This window comes from Zonotrichia leucophrys, chromosome 11, assembly GCF_028769735.1.
Source record: "Zonotrichia leucophrys gambelii isolate GWCS_2022_RI chromosome 11, RI_Zleu_2.0, whole genome shotgun sequence".
NCBI classification, from domain to species: domain Eukaryota; kingdom Metazoa; phylum Chordata; class Aves; order Passeriformes; family Passerellidae; genus Zonotrichia; species Zonotrichia leucophrys.
The window spans coordinates 8,518,185-8,540,316 of record NC_088181.1 but is presented as its reverse complement, the minus strand read 5'-3'; the positions used below and the strand labels follow the sequence as shown (position 1 = coordinate 8,540,316).

General features: G+C 45.9%; 1 protein-coding gene across 2 annotated transcripts in view; it reads left to right on the top strand.

Moving 5' to 3' along the window:
- The window catches only part of GNAO1 (G protein subunit alpha o1), a 145,170-nt gene that overhangs the window by 35,288 nt on the left and 87,750 nt on the right, over positions 1–22,132 (top strand). For both annotated transcript variants that reach the window (XM_064722767.1, XM_064722768.1), the window contains exon 3: positions 18,175–18,316. In XM_064722767.1, the coding sequence (XP_064578837.1) occupies positions 18,175–18,316 (142 nt within the window). The remainder of the gene's footprint in view (positions 1–18,174; positions 18,317–22,132) is intronic.

The following is a 22,132-nucleotide window of genomic DNA, read 5'->3' as shown; positions in this document are numbered from 1 at the left end:
AAACAAAGAGGGATTACAGAACTGAGTGTTGCTGTACCTGAACTTGGTAGTGAGAGATGCCATCAAAAATTATCAAGCAGCCTATAAAGAGCACCTTGTAAGACATAGTGTTGAGCATAGAGTGAGTGTACAGTGGGTTTGTAAGTGCCCACACTGTTTTTATGTGCTTTCAAACAGTGCTATTCAGTGTTCCCATTCATGTTTGGTGTGGTAGTATAAGAGTACAACTCAGAATAAGATATAGCTCAGAAATACTGGGTAAGAGCTGCAAGCGCTTCTGTGGACAGCAGGAGAAACAGTGCTGCTGAAACAGCACAGGAAAATCAATGAGGTAAAACTCAGAAACAAATATAAAGGTGCTGCATTTAAGAGGAAGAAACTACATTGTGCCAGACTGCAATTGTGCTGCACCCAAGTTTAGCCAAGTCCTTATGTGGGTACAGTCTGTACCAAGCAGGAGTCATGTGAAAATACTCAATGCTTCAGAGCCAAGAGCCCAGATCTAGGTGAATATAGCAAAGGAAACCCATCCTCACTGATTGTGGGAAACTGTACCATTCCCTCTCTGTGAAATACCCTTTATCCACAGCTCTGCACAGGCATGGAGCAGAGCAGACACCCATTCCCAAGCATACTCTGCTTTAAGGTGCCCCAGCTGCGCATCCGCTCAGGAGGAAAATGGCAAACCATGTCCACTGCTTATGGACAGACTGCTGGGAAGGCTTTTCTCTACAAACTAAGAGGCATCTTTTCTGCTAGCAGGGCTTTTGCTGTTCTTTTGGCAGTTTCAGCTGGATTTGGAAAATCCAGCCCAGCTGCAGACTTTTAAGACATTGTTTTAGGACAAGACCTGTCAGGAGGAATGAGGCATTTTGATGGCGAGTCACTTAGGCGGTGACTGTCACATGTGCACAGGAGAGGCTATGTTTGCCTTTGTGCCTGCTGTCCTTTCTGTATCTGAAAAAAGCAGGAGCCAGTGCAGTGTTTTCCTTTGGCCATTCAGCATTGAGTGTACCAATAATAGCACAGTCACATAGTGAGAGTTTAGGGGAAGGGACTGTGTCCTCTTCACAAGGGACGTGGCCCTGGCATGCTGGGGATGGTGCTGCTACTGACATAATGAACAGAATGTGATTGGCTTTAGCACTTTTCCCCAGTTCCCTTTGCCCTTGGCATAAAGCTTTGGTGCCCCTGCTACCTCTGTGTGGCATGGGAATGTAAATTTAAAAGGCAGGTCAGAATTCATATGCAAAACTTCTCCTAGTTTAAGAGGAAAGGTCAGAACAAGTTTCTTCAACCTTCAGGAGTGATGGGGTGAGGGGCAGCCAGGTTCTCTCTTGTTTATTTCTATTTCAGCCCTAGCCCATTGTAGTCACTGGGTCTAGTTGGAATCCTGCCCTGCAGAATTAAGACACCTTCTCACAAATCAAGGAGAGGCTGAAGAAAAGCACTTGGAGGACAGGGTGAGACACTTTTGGGCTTTGCAGGTTGGATAGGTTCATGATGTGATATAATTGATTGCATTGCAGGGAGTGCCTTGGGAAGCCTCATCAGTCTTAAATTTTGCAGTGAATAAACCCCACACATGGCCACAAAAATACACATTCTCCTGTTTCATGGGATACCTGCCCTGTTTGTAGCACATACCTGAGACAGGACATGTTGCCCTGACCAATAAAGAATAGGAAGCTCTATTGGAGGATAGAAGGGCAAATTTCTGTGCTAAAACTTAACTGACATCCATGCTGCAGACCCCCAGCCAAATTCTTGGTTTAAGAACTGCCAGGTTGAACAAACCTATAGAACCATGTTTGGATGCAGGTGTGAATGAGCATGAGACCTCAGAAGCCCAATGATGAAAGTTCACCCAGTCAAAGACTTTGGCCATGAAGTTTGTTCAGTGGATTCTCACTCACCACAGTTTTTTAAAATTTCTCTGACCAATCTCAGGTTTTGTGCCTATTTTCTGTGTATCTCACATCTGTTCCCTCGCTGTGTTTTTTTCTTGAGCATTTTTTAAGCTTGCTGCAAATCCAGCAGCCCTCAAGTTCATGTTGAACTTCTGAACCTACCCTGTTAAAGTGGGTGCTTAATCAGGGAGGACAAGTCAAGCCAGCTCTAATTCTGATGATAGCAATTGTGCTTTTGGAAAATAATTGACAAACATTCTGCATTTAGACAAAGCTTGTCTAAGGGAGAGAGGACGTTTGTATTCTGCAGCCCTGGTCTGCAGAGAGCCTGTGTTCAAGTAGGACATTTTAATAACATCCTTCACAGACAAGTGTTTTGCTTGGAACCCTTTTTTCCTCCCTCCACTCAGACAATTGTCAGAGAAGGGACTCATAGGGAACAAAATGGAATTACATCTATTCAGAAAATTAGAACAGCCTGCATTTCTTTCTTTCTGTGCTGAATTCATTACTAGGGGGCTATAATCTGCATTTTTTTGCCTGAAGCACACTCCCACTCTTACCTCTTCACAGCAATGCTGCTATTCTCACAGATAAACAGGTCCTCCCTGAATGGATTATAGCTTTCAGCCAAAGGCAGGCTGATGACAAGGGAAAAACAAACAAATGCATTCCCAGGGCCTGATCCAACTCTTCGGAAAGAAACTAGAGGCACTCAGAGATTTCAGCAGAGTTTCTATCCAGCACTTAACAGCCCCTTTGCTGATGACTAATTGCACAAGGCCCAGGAAATTAGTGTAGCGAGGACTCAGCGCTAAGTGCGTTGTGTGTTTCCATCACCTGGCAGGCAGCTCAGGGGACCGAGCCCCAGCCGGGTCCGGTGGGGTGGGACACGCTGCTGCTCTCCGTGTGACAGGATTCCCTCTGCTGCCGCAGGTTTGTAAGGTTTTATGAAGCTCTGAGTCCCTGGGTGGACAAACTGATAAAAGGAAGGATCCAAATTGCGAAAGGCAGCTCCTGAAGGGAATGGGGTAGCAAGAGGTGAAATGAGCCGAAATTAACATTAATATTCATGCTTTGAGAAAAGGAGAGTGAGAAAAATAAGGAAATGAGGGGCAACTGAAAGAAAAACAAGCCAGAAATACGTATGTTGAGTTAGGAAGACACAGGGAGGGGACAAGAGAGATCTGAATGGAATGATCAGGAAATGGAATGTTGGTTTTGCGGCGGGAATAGTTCTCTGCGATGACACTGTTCCCCCAGCCCTGGTGGGGGGCCTGTCTGCCTCCTGCTCCGCTCGGGTGGGGCTGTGTCACTGTGCTGCTGGTACATCCCTCCGTCCCGGCTCTTCAGCCAGCCAGGTTCCTTTTATTTCTGCCACTCAATTCTTGTGTGCCGCTGCGGCCAGGGACCAGTGCTTTCAGTAGTAATAGGCTCACTATTGCTTTGAATTAGGAGGACTTTTATCAGCCCACTGTTCCTGTAATTTACCGTGGTTTAGAGTGATAATGAGGATTTGGGTATGTAAAGAAACCCTAAAGTACACATGGAAATCAACACAAGGGAGTGCTACTCTGAGCCTTGGGCATTAGTGACTGTGAATGGGTGAGTGAGTGCTTAGCACAGGAAACCAAAACAGGAGACACAAAAGCCACACATAATCTTCCTGGGCTGGGAAATGTTGTTTATCTTATTTGTTTAAATGACTGGAGAACAGAAAGCTTTTCTTTCCTTTTGTTGCTCGGTAGCTGTGTTACAGTTTAGCCTTAGCTGTGCACAGTTGCTTGCGAGGCTTTGGCAAGGAAACCTTCCTGGGCTGGTCCTGTGTGGGACTGGGAGGTGGTCCCGGAGTCCTGGAACCGTGGGCATGAGTCCAGGGCCCCACCACAGAAACCAAAAGAATCGAAAGACTCATTTCAGTCCTATTATGTCTGTGGAACCACAACTGAAAAACAAGGGAAGGGGAAGTTCTTTAAGATTAATGTTATTTTTGGGTAAAAAATCCGACATGTTTTTTTGTCAGGGATGGTTTGTAGCAGCAAATGTAATCTGTGGTCACAAATACTCCTGCCAGTGGATATGCACCCTTTGAGTGGACAGTGGCATAATTGCATGTGCAAGTGGGGTTGGAAGCACGCTGGTTTGCTACCAGATTCTACAGCAGTGCAAATCGTATGTAACATTCTTGGTACTCAATTAGTGGCCCCCTCTATAATTTCAGAAGCCTCATTCTAAGCCAAGGGGAGGAAACACATCAGGCCTGTTATTTCTGCTGGCAACACTGGTACTAAAAATAACTGTGTGAATGACATTGTGGAAACTGGTTTTGAGTTTGTCAATACATACATTTTGACTGGACAGCACGAATTATTTCTAAGGGATTAAATGTGTTATGTTATGGATTATTATTCCTAGAGAATTGGTGAAAGCCTTATTGCCCAGGATCCTCTAAAGGAAGGATTTAGGAATGAAGAGGAGGGAAGGATCTTGCATAATGCCCGATATTCTGAGGGATGTGGGGGTCCCTGAGAGGTATCAGCGAAGAACAGCAATAGAAGTTTCACTTCCATCAGTTGGATGAGAGAACCTCAAGGCCAGTCTGTTTCCTGGGTTTTCTCAGGGGACCTTTGACCTGGTCGCAGGCTCTTATTTGGGCATTAGTTGGAATAAATGTGATTTCCAGCTCTCCAGTTCCCAAGCAGAGACACCTGGGACAATCCTTCCCAAAGTGGGGATGGGTTCGTCCCCCCCTCCTGCCTTCCCCAGCCGTGCCAGGGCAGCAGCAGCATTCAGCGTGAGTTATTCCGTTTAACACTGTCAATTGATTGGTTAATGAGCCACTTGTTTGCCGAAGGTTACTCAGCACTATTGCCTCTGCTCATAGATTAGGTGCTGCTTTTTATCATGCATTTCTCCATATTCTGTAGGTGGTTAATCTGTTACATGGATATTAGTAAGCCACAATCACCCTGTTTAAAGGGGGCATTGTCAGGGCTATAAGATACTATATCAGCACTTCCTGACCTATGTTCCCTAAGTTTAGATCAGTGTTTCGTTTGTTTTCTTCCTGCCCACATCCCCCAAAGGGCAGAGGGTGGCCCCAGCTCATCTCCCCAGACCAACAGGAGTAAAGCTGGGAGCAGTTCCTTTTCATGGGGCTAAGGGTGAGAGGAGGAAAGGCTGGCCAGAGAGGGAAGGGAAGGTCTGTGCTGGTTGGAATGCTTGAAAGCTTTGAGAAACAAATGAGTTGTCCAAGTTTTCCTAGATAGGTTTTGGAAAAACAGAAGTGTACACCATCAAAATGGCTCATCATCCAAATAGCAGCAGTGCACCCACTACGTGGGTGGGAAGAGAGAGTCAAAGAAGTCTATGCTCATTAAACCTCAGCCTCTCTGAATCTAATCAAACCTCTCCAGAAAGCAGTAATCTTTTACACTGGAGACAGTAAAATAATACTAGAGATAAGCTTAAACTCTGATCATCAGATGTGGAATAAATTTATTACAGTGCAGATTTACCATATCTAGATGGATGCTTTATAAGACGGTTCAAACAGTCACTTTGAACTGCCTTGCATCTTCTCAGGTACTCTTGGGAGAGACTTAGAGGCAAATTTGCAAATTAAATCAATAAGGAATTTTTCAATTGAAGATGAGGACATGGGGGATGACAAAGACTGATGAAAGCAGTAGGAGGAATATACTCATGCTCTGAGGTGTTTGCAGCAGCGGTCGCTTCCCAGTGTAATGGGCAAACACATTTTTACATCTGTTTAAATGTGGCTCTGCTCTCAGTTATGAGAAAGCCAGGAGTGGCTGAAGCAGAATGAGTCTGTACCCCAGGGGCAGCTGCTTGCACAGTGGCATCTGCTGCCTCTGCAGGGTCTGGGGGCCAGCAGGCAGTGCCAGCAGGAGGGGCTGGGCTCCCATGGCTGGTTGGGCTCCCATGGCTGGCTGGGCTCTGATGACTGGTCAGGCTCTGATGGCTGGTTTGGCTCCATGGCTGTTGGGCTCTGAGGGCTGGTCAGGCTCTGATGGCTGGTTGGGCTCCCATGGCTGGTTGGGCTCTGATGACTGGCTGGGCTTTGATGGCTGGTTGGGCATTGATGCCTGGTTGGGCTCCATGGCTGGCTGCTGTCCCCAGAGGATCACTTGCCGGCAGTCTCCGCCTTGGTTCTTGGTAGTGCCGGGCTCCTGGGGCTCCCATTAGCAAAGAATGGGCCTGGGAAGGAGGGCTTAAGTGCTGGCCTGGCTCTAAGCCAGGCTTTCAGCAGGAAGAGTCTGGCCAGGGTACCCCAGATATTTGATTCTTGATCACTCCTTTCTCTACTGGCAGGAGCTGCTGTGCCAAGAGCTGACATGAAACTCTAGGAAAGTGCAGGGACCTGTGCCTTACCCAGAGAGGGTGTGAGAGGTGTGCCTGGGGCACAAGGGAACTCTACAGATCCCATCAGGGTGGCTGAGTCACCGAGGGATGCAGGGGAGCTGATATGCTTTGTGCCAGTGGCCAGCCCTTGCTCTGTTGATTTTGTAGGAATTCTCCTGGTTAGAGCTCTGTCCTTCTCTCCTACTGCCACTGGGAGGTCACAGGACAGCACTTGGATCTGGTTACACAGTGCCAGCTCACTCTGCGGAGCAAGGACAAATAATTATTTGTGATCTTTTGGCACTGGGTGCATTCATTGTGCCATATGTCTGTATTCTTCCTCTGCTGGCAGCACCCACCTCCCAGTTCCACCCCGTGCCCCAGAGCCTCACATGACAGCTCTGACTGGCTGTCCCAGCTCAGAGAGACACAGAGGACACCAGAGCAGGTGTCCTCTGTGCCAGGAAATGCCATGAGACACTGAGGATGCTCAAATCCTCTTTCAAACAGTATTGTGCTGGAATAGGTTGGTCGAAAAGCTTGGAAAAACACTGGAAAAATCTGTTCCTTCGTCTTCCTCACAGCAGTTTTAGGTGGGAGACTCAGTGCTGATGTGGGGCCTTCCCCCATTGCTACAGGTAAGGATGTCTGGGGGCATGTGCTGAGTTAGATCAGCCCAGGCCTTGTCCTTCACTGGTATTTTCTCAACATCAGCTGCATCTGAGAACCACTGAAGGGTTATTTGCAGCCTTGTGGCAGGTGTCAGGGAAAAGCTGTAAAAGCTGTGCATTTGTCTTCCTTTCAGATAACCTGTTCTCTGAGTACAAGTGTAGAATATGATTCAAATATATCCAAATGCATGTAATTAACCACAAGTGCAACACATCTCCTTCCTGCTGTGAAATCTTATTAGCAGTGTGGGCAGAATCCTAAAATACTGTATCTGCCAGGTTTCAGCTCAAAGTCTTCAGCTTGGAAAGCCTCAGTGAGCAGACCTGAGCAGGCAGGCTGGCAGAGCTCAGAGCCATGACCTGGCATTACTGAGCACAGGGGCCCAAAGCAAGCTCTCACCACCCCTGCTCCATCAGAGCCACGCTTCAGCTGCAGGCAGACTTCCATGAGCTCCAGTAAACACGGACTGCAGAAACTTTGCAGCCCCACTGTAAGAAATAGCAGAGTTAGACAGGCAAGGTTGGGGTTCTGCTGCCTGCAGCAGCAGGAGTGACAGAGGCCAAACTGCTGTTCCTCCATCCACGACTTGTATCTCATCTACAGCAGACATCCTCAATTTGACTGCAAAATTTTCCAGTGATGGAGGATCCATTGCAGTCTTCAGGGATTTTTCCCAGCATCCAGATCCCCTCCCTCGGCCTGTGCTCTTTGGGGTGTGGTGTGATGCTTGATTACATCCTCTCACAGAAAGGCAGCACATTGCAGAGCTGGGAACACCATGACTCAAAAATCTCTGAGCTGAGATTAGTGGAGGCTAATGTCAGCTTGGCAGCACACCCAGGGGCTTGTGGCAAGCACAGTGCTCAGAGATGGAGCCCCTGAGCTGTAATCGTGCCAGAGAAGATGGACAGGATACAAGGAATGCCATAATCGCTCTTTCCAGAATTGATTCCTTCTCAGCTTAACATGTTGAAACATCAAAACTACTGAAAAACCCCCATCTGCCACCAGACCTAATCAAACACATCAATTATTGCTTCAGAAAGACAGTTGCTGCTAGATTTGATATCCCAAAAAAGCAAAGCTGCTTTAAAGCATCTTTTTTATTTTAGCTGAGTGTTTTCATGATAGCACACAATTCCTAATGAGCACTAATACAACTAGGACACACAGAAAAATATGACAACTGTGCAAAGATCAGCTCTAGACACAGAAGAGGAACTCTGAATCCCAGTGGATTTCAGTGGAAGGAGGGGCTTTGGAAGCCAGGTTTGTTGCATTAGGATGAGGAACCAGGTACATTCTACCAAAGCCTTGCTTTGATACACTGAGAGAATCAAACACTCATTCTCGATGTCTGGGTGAAATACACAGGGTTGGTCTTCTATTGTGGGTTTTGGTGGTGGTAGTGGATTGTGAGGATGAAGTGCATGGGGCAGTGAAGAGACTGTCCCTGTCTCTTGTTTCCTCTGTTGTCCACAGAATATCTGGTTATGGAGAGCAACATCTGAAAAGGTTTTGAAAGGCAAAGTCACCTTGCAGCTATCAAAACACTTCAGATGAGGCAGATGGGAAACCAAAAATATTATTTAGGTTTGGGCAGTAAAACTGACATTGAACCCATTTGCTTCGTTTTTCAGGCTTTGATGATAGTTAATGACAGCTTACAGAAGTTGTAAGTGATCTAAAAAAGCCATAAAAAGCTGCTTTGTGTCCTTGTTCAGGGGATGAATTTAACAAAACCATTATGGGGCTTTAAAACACTATTTTGACTTTCTAGAACCAGCTGTGGGATGATCCAGCTGCAGTTGGATCCCCCTTGCATCTAAGAGAACATTTAAGAGGATTAATCCAAATAATTTTAATTCAACAAAATGACCTTATGTAACATTACCAAGGAATTAATGAGAATTCTCTCATGTGGGTCATCACCAGCCCGGTGGATTTTTTTTCCCTGAGGGATCTCATTGGTCTCAGGCAGAGTGTGGACAAAGTAGATTGAGTATGTGGCACATTGCATGGGATGAGACAATAAGTCACTCGGAGCAGGAACACTTTTTCCTTCACTGAATTATTATTTGGGAATGCACAACAAAGAATGCAGCTGTCAGCCTCCTCTGGTGCTATTTGAAACCCTTTTGGCTCCAAGGCTTTTTCCACAGAAAAATGCAATCTCATCTAATGCAAATGCTGCTGCAGGAATCTGTGTAGTCCAGCTGTCTTTTTTTAATCGAAAAAAGTCCTGATCTAATTGTTTTTGACTGTGTTTCTTTGCTGTTCTTACTGAGCTGAGCAGGATGCATATTAAAACTAATTAGGTCCATGTAGGGTATTCAATATTTGATCTTAATATTAAAGGTCCCAGGAGAGGGTACATTATCAAAGTTAACTGACTGCAAATTTCAGTAAAACCAAACTATGCCAGTGGCCTGACATTGCATAAAACTCAAGTCTGTGCTGCTCCCAGCTTTGTGCAAGACATGGGGGTCAGGGGCAGCCTCTGCCTGCACCCTGCTTCCACCCTCTGCTTCCCATCTGGGCAGATCTGCCTCTGAGGAGCAGAAGAAACTGATTTGGAGCAGGAAAAGGAGGGTCTGTGTGTGGCTTCTGTATTAGCTAGTGTGCTGGGTTTTTCTTCCCCTGGCCACATTCCTATAGTGTCATCCCCTATCTGTGCTGTAGGGGAAGGTTTGAGGTTTGGGCTGGGGACTGAGCTGGGCACTGAATCCCTGCAGCTCCATGCTGGGAGTCAGATCCTGTGCCTGTGTGCATGAGTGTGCCTCCCCCAGTTAGCCCATAGCCTGGCCCTCACCAGAACCAGCAGCTCCCAAGAAAGGAGGAGCTCATTTATGGTCATTAACACTCGGGAGCAGGATCGTGCATCTGGGTACCAGAACTCCTCTGGGGACCATGGCCAGAAATTTCTGCAGGAAAAAACTTGTTCAGTTGCCTCAGGTGGGTTAAAGCACTGGTTTGGTTGACTGTGCAGAATTAGGATTGGTGTGGGCAATGCTTATTGTCACAGGAAAGCCATGGCACAAGAGGAAATGGCCTCAAGTTGAACCTGGAGGGGTTTAGATTACAATTCAGAGGAATTGAAGGGGTTGTCAAGCACTGGAACAGGCTGCCCAGGGAAGTGGCAGTCACCATCCCTGGATGCATTTAAAAGATGTGTAGATGTGGGTGTGACACTTAGGGACCTGGTTTATTGGTGGGGTTTGCAGTGCTAAGGTAAGGGTTGGATTTGATGATCTTTGAGGTGTTTTCCAACCTAAACAACTCTATGATTTTCCTGACTTTGTAGTGTTAAATTCCAAAGGATGATTACCTCCCTATTGTGTTGGGAGGAGTACTAGCACAGTAGCTGGCTTTGCTCTGCCTGCACAGCCTTGCCTTCTTTTGAAGTATCAGGACTAGTGTCTTTCATTCATCAACACTAATTAATTACTTTCAGGATGCAGTAGACTGTTTACGCTCTTGAAATTGTTTTATACACACACTTAAAAACAAAGTATTTCACTCCACTGCTTCCTGTTGAAAATGTAAATGCTGAAACAATCCTCACACTGCAGAGATGGGAAGGTCATTGGTGCATCCCAAATGTGGGGTGCCAAACCAAGCCAACACCCCAGTCCAGTGAAAGACACATAGCAGGAACCTCAGCATGCAGCCCAGGAAATCATCTCTCATTTCAGCTACAGCATTCAGCTGAAGCAGGGATCACCACTCAAGACAGCCCAAAGACAAAATTAGGCATTGATGCAGAACTCAATTAAAAAATAATAATAATAATTAAAAGAAAACTAAGAGCTACTTCCAAACAGCCACAGGGCTGCTTGTGCAGCACCATGTTGGGAGTGCTGTACATGTTCCTAGTTTAGGGCTATATTATACTGGAAATGAAGAGTATTCTGCAAATATTTTATGCACCTGAAAACAATCTGAAATCAAAGGTTTTGGGGAAGATGCGGTATCTGACTCTTGTATGTCTGGAAGCTAATCATTGTTGGCTCAATAGCCACTTGTCTACAGACAAAAATAAGATGGTAGCAATGTAGATTCTGAGCAGACACAAGAGAGTTTCTTCTAACATCATCTTCAAGCTTTTTGGCCAGCAGTTAAGGTGCAGCAGCACATGGCTGCTCTAAAGAGACTCCATGAAGGCATCAGAGGGACTTAGAAGCATTAGGCACAAACTGAAGTGCCTTAGAGGAGCAAGAATGCTTCTGCCTTGTACAGGTCTGTGAAACTTCTGCAATTGATTTGGGTAAGCTTGGCCATTTCCAGGGCTGTGGATTTTGGCAGCATTTCAATCGCCTGATGGATTTGCTTATTTTTTAACGTGAACCATCTGGTTAGTTAGAATAATATCCTTGCATGCAAGAAATACTTTGGTGGTAAGAATTCAGTTTTGAGTGACCCAAAGGTATTTCCTCCAGAAAGGAGATTTTCCCCAGCTGGGTGTCTATCACAGGGCTTCATCAGTATTTCTTGGACCAGTGTTAAAAATCCAGGTTGAAAAAATTATGCTTTTTAAAATGAGCCCCATTTGCAGTTTTTAGATGACCCTGGCTAAGGAAGTTGCTTTTCTTTTTTTTAAAAAAGAGCATGTAGGCAAACAGTCATCTTAATTTTCATCTCAGAGAATTTCTTGTGGGAATAGGATGTACAACATGTCATCCTAGCGCAGCTGGGGGGAGGAAGAATGAGAGTTTAGAGAGATTTGCACCCTGTCATGGAGGTTGAACTGTGCCTTTGCAGTCTTTGAACACAAGGTCATGGGCATCTGCGTTGATTTAGTTTAACATAATCCAGGAGTTTTTAATCGCATTTCAGGCTATTAAATGAGTGAGAAGAGAATCACTGGAATTTAGCTTCATAACTCCCCTGTAAACAAAGTTTTTAACCTCATATCAAGATAAAAATAAATTTAAAGTAGCTGATTAGCAAGAGATTTTCCATCAGAATTTGATCATCCTCCTCTCTACATATTAAAGTCAGATTTTGTGCTGTTTTTCCCCATTTACAAACAAAGATTGCAGAGTTTTCTTCAGAATTAGATTTTTTCTTTTTACTCAAGCTCTGCCCAGCCCCACCAGAATAACCTGCCTGATTCTGGGTAAGAGACAAGAAAGATTATTTTTTAAAGAAAAAAGGGGGAAGAAGGGAGGGGATAAAAATCAGAAAAGTTTGCTGAGCAAAAATAGATTTTGTGTGGTGTGTTTGTTCCAAGATTCCCCATCTAAAATCCATCTTGGATCAGTCTATACCATAAATGTGAATGTACTGATGGGACTCAACAGCCTGAGAAAAATGTGTCTGTGGACAAATTCTCTGTTGTCCCTGTAATGCCACCTCCATTCTGCCGTGGCCCTCCCTTTTACACAGCATTTTACACCCACCAGCATCATCTCACACCCTTTGCATTGTCCCACAGTGTTGTGTGGACTTGGAACACTGCACAGACCTGAGGTGGAAGGAGATGCTGCTGAGGATTCAGAGCCACCCAGGCTGGAGGGAACCTGCAGGTGCCACCAGGGTGGTGCCACTGCCAGCCCCAACCAGCTCAGTGCCCCAGAGCCCTGAGAGATGAAACTCCTTGCCAAGGCACAGGGATCTGTAGGAAAGCCATGCAATGACCTTTAAATTCCTTCATTTGTCCAGGTGAGGGTGAGGAGCAGGTCTGCTTTCATAGGAACTGGACCATTCATCTGTAAGGTATTTGCTTGTGATACACTTTGAGTGTAATAATCTCCTGGTGATTTCTTGCCTGGTTTTATTCAAACAAATCACTGTAATTGTAGGGATGTGCATTGATATGGGAAAACTTCATTCAGCTGGAAACATCTTGCTGATTGAAAGTAAATCATCTTAGGTAAAACAGAAACAGTATGGGTTTTATTTTCTCTGGTAGGCAGTTGGAAGTTTATAAGTATGTCTTTCACAGTGATGCCGACAGTTTGAAGCCACACAAAGGTCCCTGAATTTTGCAGGAAATATTTCGGAGGCATTGGCTTGAGGTTTTGGAGTGATGACAAAGGGCAGGGGATGAGACAGGGCTGTGTCAGTTGGGGCATGAGAATCTGCATGTGAAGCTCTGAAAAGGATGAAGGCTGCTGAGCACTGGAAGCAAGAGGGGGTATCCACAAATCTCCACTGCTGAGCATGCCACTCCCTCCTTCTGGCCCAAAAAGGACACGTTTAGGAAGGCTAAATGCCTTCAGGTCAGCCATGTTGAAGGAAATTCTTAGTGCATACTTATAGGCGCCATCTCAGGAATACAAACACTTCTCCTTGAGGGCTCTTGCAGGGCAGGTGAGGCACCAGAAGACAGGGAAAAAATGTAAACAGGGTGCCTCTCTCTAAATATAGAGGGAGAAAAGAGGAGTAAGAATTATAGACCAGTCAACTTCTCGAAGCTTTCAAGAGAATTGAACTATCAATCATGTAATTTGCAACCACCTAGGAGATAAAAAAGGGAGATGAGTGACATACAGCATGGATTATACAAAATTAGGCATGTTAAACTAGTCTCATTTGATTTCTCAGCAGAAGTAGGAAAGCAATAGTTGGTGCCATATCTAGATTTTGGGGAGGGTTTGTCAGGGTTCCACTGGATTTTTAAAAAGTGACCTGGAAAAATAGTGCAGATAAACCATTCCAGGTCTTACAAAAAAAGGGTGAGTAGCACAACTCATTCCCAAAGTATACAGTTATCAGTGGCTCATGGTCAGAGCAGAGGACTCTGTCAGCCAGGAATCCTCTGGGGTCTGTATCAATTTCTTTTTAAATTTTCATCAGTGAAGAATGGATGGAAATGCATCATTACTTACCCCTGGCAGTGGTATGGAGCTGGTAGAGGTGCTTCAGCACATCAGAGGATAAACTTTACAGCTTCAAATGATCTTGGCAGACTGGAGATGTGAGGACTGGGTCTAGTCTGAGGCACTGTGCCTCAAAAAAGAAGAGGAGGACCTGCTTGAGAAGGTGTAGGGAAGTGTCAGTGTGTTGACTAAAGCTGGCTCAGGTTGGAAGGGCTGGAAGGAAAGCACCAGCTTGGCTGGAAATGATGGATGGGAATGACGATGACTGTGACCTCTGCTCCAGGAAGTTTTCAGGATGATGGACAAGTGTTTCCCTCAGGAGTGACCAGGCAAAGTGGCTCCTTGCTGAAATCAGCCCCCAGCTGAGCTGCAGCCCCAGTGCCCTGGTGGGCCCTGTTCAGAGCACTGTCCCCCAGCCACAGGGGCCCTGGTGTCAGCAGAACAGGCACAGAACCATCTCTGGCCTTGCCCTCTTGGTGCAGTGGTTGTGGAGTGAAAGGCTGAAGGCACGTAAGTGCTTTGTTGAACAGAAGCCAAAGCAAGCTGCCACGCAGAATGCACCCCCTGTTTCCAAGTATTTCATTTATTTTGTAATTAAGCAATAATTGCTGAGGCACTGGGCACTTCTTCAGGATTAATGACTTGCTGGGGGATGGCAGAAGATCTGATCTGCAGTGCAACCATTTTCTCCTGCAAATACCTGCTTGTTACTGCCATTCTGAAATGAGTACAACAGCACAACCTGCCAACATATGGGTTCTGTTGTTAGCAGCTGAGGGATGGGGAGCAGGCATTAATGGGTACCTTAGGCAATCAGGTTGCTTCAGTTGTCTCTCACCATTCCATTCAGAGTGCAGTGTTTTATTAGTCACTTGGTGAATGAAATGGCTTTTTAATTGCTCAGAATCACTTTTTTAAATTACAGCACTTTATCCCCCCTCTACAGCCCCTGGGAATCCTCTTTAATCCCTTTTCTTCCTTTGCCCTGGAGAGAACCAGTTTGTAGTGTGGCAAAGAGGAGCCTGCCTGCAGCACTTACCTTTGAAATTCAGACAGTGGGAAAAATAGATGCCATTTAGAAAACAGAGATTTCACATTTTTGGTGCTGAAAACCTTCTGCTCCCATAATTTGCAGGTTGATTAAGGAGTAGCCTACCCTGCCTAAACCTGTAAAGACTTTACAGTCTTGGCATGCTGCTCACTTCTGTTAGTTCCTATACCTGTATGTTTTTAATGGTCAAGCTCACCACAGCACACAGACCCCACTGCTTCTTGTGTCCTGTGCCACCAGGAGCTGGCTCAAGCCATGTCCCATAGCAAGGTACCTCCCAGGAGTAGTGCTGGAGCTTTAAATGTCCTCTAGACAGTAAAGCACAACAGCAGGTGAGAGGAAAGGTGTATCCCAAACAGGTGAGTGGCAGCAGGAATGTTCCCAAAGCACTCTGGAAAAAGCTGCTACAGGATTGAAGCCATCACATCACCAAGGCAAGCAAATGGAGAAACCTTTGTGAAAAGCATAAAGGACAATAAAGCAGTTTACAGTGTTTTAGCAGGCTTTGGAACAGGAGTCAGGGGGGATTTGCTCACTCAAATATTAGGTACTGTGCTGACTGCATGGTTGATTAATCCATAGGTACTTCCCACAGCAGAACTTCCATACTGGCATCCACAGTGCTGCTTTCTCCGTGGCTGCCTTCTAGAGAGATTTCACACAGGATCAGGATGTTTTTTCTTTGCCCCCTTTAAAAGTACCAGTTTTACTTCTGTGTTTGAATGACAGCAGTGTTGTTACCCAGCCACAATTGTGTTCACTGAGGGGTCCCAGAGCCACTCTCCATCCTTAATTCTGCCCCTTCAGCACAAGGATCCCTGTTACTCAATAAGGAACTTACTGGCTTGGAGTATTTAGAAGTGAAAATGTCAGTAATCAGCTTCATGGCACAAAGCTAAAAATGGTTTAGACTCTGAAGAAGACCAGAAACCAAAGCTCACCTCTTTCCCCATACAGCTGTTCAGCCCTCTTTTTGCCTTCTGAATTCCTGAGTTGATGCCTGTCAGTAAAAGGCAGACACAAATCTTGCTCAAGCTGTGGGCATCACTCCCATCTCCTCCATCCTGACCAACAGCTGGACCAAACAAATTTCAGCAGCATCCTCTTGAGGCCATTACACTGCCCTTTGTGCCTGTCCTCACCCTTTCTTTCTCCCCCATTATGTTTCCTTCCCTTAGTTGCTCAAAACCCAGCATTTAATCTTGCTTGCCCCAAAATCCAGCCACGAGCCAATCATCCAGAATAAATGAATTATTCCTGGTGATGCTTTTATGAGCTGCCTGCCTGCATCCCATGGACCCCTGCTCTGCTGTGCCTTGTGCCATCATGCTCAGAGCTGGGAGGAAGAGCTGCTGCACAGTCTCTCTTGAATTCAAACAGAATTGATGCAGATCCTTTTGCCTTGTGCCACCCATAACTCTTTGTGTTGACTGCTCCTTTTGGCAAAGAACACATTTCCCAGAAGTTCAGCAACTTGTCTGGGTAACAGTAAATGATCCATGAGAACCAGTGCTGACACATGGCTCTGCTGCCCCACCTCCTTCCCATCACTCAGATGCCATTGTTCCAAACCTCACCACGATCACTGGATTCACAGGAAATAAAGGCTACAGAGTACAAGATCTGCTGTTGCCCATAACTCCATTAAAATCAAAACAAGCTATTGAAATTTTTTGGGCAAATTCTCAAGTCTGGATTTACTAAGTCAGAGAGATTTTCATCCACCTCTGTTCTCCTCAGCTTAGGTGAGGGGAACCAGCAGCCCCCTGTGCTGTTTCCAGCACACCAGCACCATTTGCCTTTGCTGGAAGGTACCCAACCAGAGGGCTCTGCCCAGTTCCTCAGATCAGTAGCTTAAAAATATCCTCAAATCAAGTGATTTGAATTATTGTCTGTCTGAGGCTGTCTTTGCCTGTAGTCCTTTTTTTTCCAAGACTCAGGGGTTGTTGAGCAGCTCCTCCCAGGAGCTCAGTGTTCAGTGTTGAGTAAGCAAAGGTTGAGGTGGGGACAGCAGAGAGTCAGGCACTTGTGTTAGAAAACCTTTCTGTGAGCTTCACATCAGGGGAAGGAGATCTCTGTTTTGGTCAGCATGTTTCTAGCAGCCTTGTTCTTGGTGTAGTCATCTGTTAATAACTCTGGGCTGGCATGCAGCCCCATTCTCCATCCCAGCACTGGATCCATTGCAGGCTCTCAGTGTGAGCTACTGCTCCCTCTCTCCCAGGGGATGCCAGCACTTGTTGGGACCTTTGATGTTGTGTATCTGATTTAGAAAAAAAGGAATCAAAAATCTGTTGCAGAAAGGATGCTAGGTTTCATCAGAGACCAGATCTGTCACTGAAGGACCCTCTGTTGTCCAGTGACATCTGAGGATGAGCAAACAAGGATTTCATTTTAGCTAAGCAGATCATCCTCTCTTCTGACATTTAAGACATAACTTATGTCTTCAATGGGAAGAATTATTATCAAACACAATTAGTTCTGCAGATCCTAGTTGTTTATGGAGACAGATCCAGACTTAGTTCTGGAGTTATTTAGAGATGAATAAATTACAGGGGTCAGTCTCCTGACCTAAGCAAGAGACTGCAATAACTTGCTCCATCACATAGTTCCTTTGCATAGTTCAATAGAGACCATTGCACAGAGCATCCAGCACACAGAGCTGGTAGGACTGTGGGTCACATTCCCATCTTGTTTGGGGAAGGGATAACATAGCATTCCTTGAAAGCAAAAAAAAATCTCAGCAATTATTCTAAAGGAGAGAGAAGGAGGGGGGAGAAGGGTAAGTACTTTAAGTACTTCATAACTCAGACACTTCCCCCCCTCCATACCTGAGTCCCAGCGTGTACAGGGACACGCTGTGTCCTATTCTGGTCCCTTTTGTAAGGTACCCCAGAAGTTACTACTCCTAAAAGGACTAGACAAGAACTAGAGGGTTTCTATCACTTGTTCCAGTGGTTAAGATCTGATCTGATTTGTCCACGTTGAACATATTTCCATAGACCCTGACTGGGAAGGTAATGTAGGACCAGGAAGCCTCCTCCCTGTGACTGCTGAGCATGTGAACACGAGGTGCTCCAGGCTTCAGCATTTGCAGTTCATTTGGGAAGGAGGTACCATATGCACCAACTGTGCACAAAACCTTCTTGATAGAGAGTAAAAGGGATGCTAATTCCAGCACTGGGCTCAGACACACTACTGGTGAACAACCAGAAAGGTTTAAAAAGAAATGCTGACTAAATTAAGCAAATCAAGCCAGCAGATGTGCTCTTCAGAAGAGCACAGCTGTCTTTTAAATGTCTCTCCCACTGAAATTACATTCTCAAGGGTTTTTTGTCCTTTGCATTTTCCTCAGGATCATCCATGAGGATGGCTTCTCTGGAGAAGACGTGAAGCAGTACAAGCCAGTGGTCTACAGCAACACTATCCAGTCCCTGGCTGCCATTGTCCGTGCCATGGACACCCTGGGCATCGAGTACGGCGACAAGGAGCGACGGGTGAGTTCAAGCACCCCTGCAGGGTGCACACACTCCAGACCAGGAACAGGAGGCATTTGCACAGTCTCAGGGCCTTGGAGGGGAAAGGAGGGAGGGGAGATTTACATCACTGCTGTATGCCTCCTGCACATGCATTTTGTACAACAGAGACACAATGGCACATGATGTGCCATTTGTACGCTTAGGCTAGGAAGTGTAGCCCTGGGGACCACTGTGTCACAAAAGCCACAATCTCTCATGTCCTGGCTCTAATCAGGCCAGGGAAGAAAAATAATCTGTTGTCTAGGGACAGCCTAGACAGATCTACTGTCAAATTTGAGAAAACAGTGAGAACATGAGTCCTGTGTCCCGTCTCCTTTGCATGTGCTGGACACACAAGCTGCATGGACTGATGAATCAGGGAGAAGTCTTGCTGCCATTCAAAGCCCTTCCACCAGCCTGCTAACGTAGGAAAGCTTTTAGGATTAACTTCATTGGGGCTTGACTGGCTTTTACTCACACATCCCCCGTTTAAGTGTACCCAAACCGCAATTTCAGTTGCAAACAAGGGGATGTATTACTTCAGCAAGATTGGTATGGACAGGCTCTTAGGCAGCAGCATTGGCATCTGTCTTATCAGAACAGCTATGTGATCCCTGGCAGCCTTCTTGTACCACACACCTAGGCCAGCCTGTCCTTTTACAGTTGCTAGTCTGTGATTACTTTCACCAGCTCCCTATTTTTAAACAGTGGCTCCTCTGTGAGGTGCCCCTGCCAGCCTCTGCCTTGCATTTCTGGCTCAGACCAAGCCCACACAGAAGAACTCAGAACCCTAGAGTAGAGTCAAAACCACCCTTTTTGCATGCTGCAATCCCAGAGAAGGTAAAACTACCTGATTTCACTGGAAATAAAATAATTTCAAATTAAGGACCTGGTAAAGGCAAAGTCCTATATGCCAGTGAGTTTGTTGTGACTATTTTTGGGTAGCTATCAAATGACAGATGTACAACATACTCCAAACTCCTTATCTGAGTGTTGATAATAAAAGCATTCACTAGAAGGGACGCCAAAATCCTGCTGTGGTGTTACTGTATGAGAAGGTGCCTTATTTCTCCCAATCACATAGAGGTACTTTGATTTCTTTGCATCTAGGGATTTTCCCGTAGGAACTCTAAATCCTGGAGACATTTCCATCCCCAACGTGGAGATGATGCCATAATGGAGTTCTTGTGAGCTTGCCGAGAACTAATGCTGATGGTTTCAAACTGAATGCATTAATCTGTTGATTACTCAGTGACTCAGCTCTCAGCAAGGCAACGTATCTCACTCAGCTAAAACCTATGCTAGGAAAACAGAAACAACTCATTCTCCATGGCTGATAAATAGTCTGTGGCAGACAGCTTTAAAATGTAATTTTTAAAATTTTTTTTAAGCACCTAAAGTCCTAATTTGAGGAGGGAAAACTCATCAGTGCTTTAGTGCCAGGCCTGGCACAGTACAGGGGGTGGAGGAGTAGAGCTGTTATCAGGACTGCCAGGAACGAGAGGTGGAGTTCTGAGCTGAACAAAATGTTGTGTCCGTTCATATTCCCATGGAAAAGATGCCAAATGTTCCGAGGGCTGTACAATAACTCAGGCTGGAGAGGAGCTCAGGAGGTGTCAAGCCCAACCCCTGCTCAGGTAACGTTTAAGGTCAAACCAGGTTGCTCAGGGCTCTACCCAGCTGGGTCTGAAATCATTCAAAGATGGAGACTTCACACTCTCTTTGGGCACCCTGCTCCACTGCTCTTACAGTCCCCATTATGTCAAGTGTGAACCACTGTTGTTTCAATTTATGCTTTATGGCAGTAAAGATCTTGTATTATGCTTTTCAAAGTAAAAAATAAGTTTGATTAAGTTCTCTCCAGCCTTGTTTCCCCTAAGATGTAGTTCTGGATGAATTACTCCTGTCTTCCAATGGTGTCATGCTGACTGTGTGAGACAAGCCTGCCACAAACCACTACAAACCAAACCACTGTCTGGGAGGGTGGTCCAGTGTGTCTGTTCCCTTCAGAGATGGCAGAAATATTTCTTCATTCAGCAGCAAAGGAAAAGGAAACCAAGAGGAAAAGGGAAACTTAAGGGAAGGAAACCTAGTCTCTCAGGCTGTGTTCTTTCTCTTAGGCACAGAAAGTTGCTGGTATTAGTATGAAATAGTATTTATTTTAATCTTACAAAGAAGCACATGGCTTCTGCTGCCCTGCTTTTGTTATTAATGCACAGCTGCTAAAAAGAGAGGCCATTAAACAGGCGATTTGTTGAGTATTATGCTGCATGGTTCATCCCTTTTCAGGCAAAGCTTTTCTATTTTAAAAGTCATTCCTCAGCCAAGGGTTTCCAATGCAAATCTTTTAGTGGGGGATTTTCCCCTACTCATCACTTAAGCCCCCAAGAGAAGGGAGCTCGGGAAGGGGAGCCAAGGCTGTGGCTGCTCCAGCCTGATTCAGCAGCAGGGAGGGAGGGGACTTGGGCCTAGGACAGGTTTTCCCCAGAGACCACTTGGCTATTATTGCTTCCCCCATCCCACTTTCTGGGAGATGGATCTGCATCTGTATCCCTTCCAAATGATACCCTGACCATGATCAAAGCAAAAAAACCCTCCCCTACTTAATAAATGCATGTTGTTATTGACAGAAAATAACCAAATCCTCTCACTGTTCTCATGTTTCTCTTGCCCATTATTGTACCTCCAATATTTAGTCTAATAGAAGTGAAAAGACTGGGGGAAGACTAAACCCCCTTGCTTTTGGCGGTCAAAGCGAGATCAGTGTCAGAAATAGAACCTAAAAAGACAAAATAATTCACAGAAAGCATATGCTCCAGGTCTTGCTGACCTCTCTGCTGATAAGGACTTGTCCCCAGGTCGAGAACAAAACAGCCTAAGTGTCAGATTTCACTTTTCTGTGTGCTCCTTGTCCAGGGCAGTGAGTTTTCTTGCAGCTTTGCCCAGCTCACGAAAGGTTCATGGCCTGTGGGCAGCGCCCAGGTCCTTGTTTTGTGACCTTCAGCAGGGGAGGCATGAGCACACCCTGCCAGCTCCCAGCACATTATCCCTGTGCACAGCACGGCGGGCCAGGCTGGAACTCCAGAAAAGCTGTGCAAGTGCAAAGGCGCAAATCCTTCACCTGTTACATGAAGGTGGGCAGAAAAGGAGCAGTCAGTGAGGGGACAGGAGCCAGCTGCAGGAGAAGGGGCAGCTCTGGGTGCTGCTCATCTCCAGGGCCACCACTGCCCTGGGTCTGGATCCCTGACAAGACAAGGGGTTACACACAGGAAGAGAGGCTGAGGCTTAGTCTCGCCTGCCTGCTCAGGACTCTCCAGCTGCTCTGTAGGGCACTGCTCAGTCCTTACCTTGATAATCAGATTAGCAGGCAGGAAAGAGTCAGGCTGTAACATGTAGCCTGTGGATTAAATGGTCCTCTAAAGTGCAAATGTATTAATAAAACAAGCTCCTCACTGATTCCATTTCAGTGTACTCAGGCAGAGGAAATGGGAAATGGAGGTTTGAAACCAGCAATCTAGAAGTCAGTCCAAGTGTTTGGAAAGGATCAAGCAGGAAGGGCAGGGTAAGGATGGATTTTCATATCTCTGTCTGAAAATCTGGTTCTGAAGCCCGGCTGCAGAAACCCCAGCCAGAAGCAGCATAAGGTCTCTTCCTCTGTGGGTTAATGTTGACCCCAGAACCCGCTTGGAAATGCAGACTTACAATCCTGCTTTGGTGAAATGGCAGAGCTGCAGCCAGGCTGGGGGGCCTGGGGAGGTGTCTTCAGGTTGGATTGGTCCCAGGCTGCAATGGGCA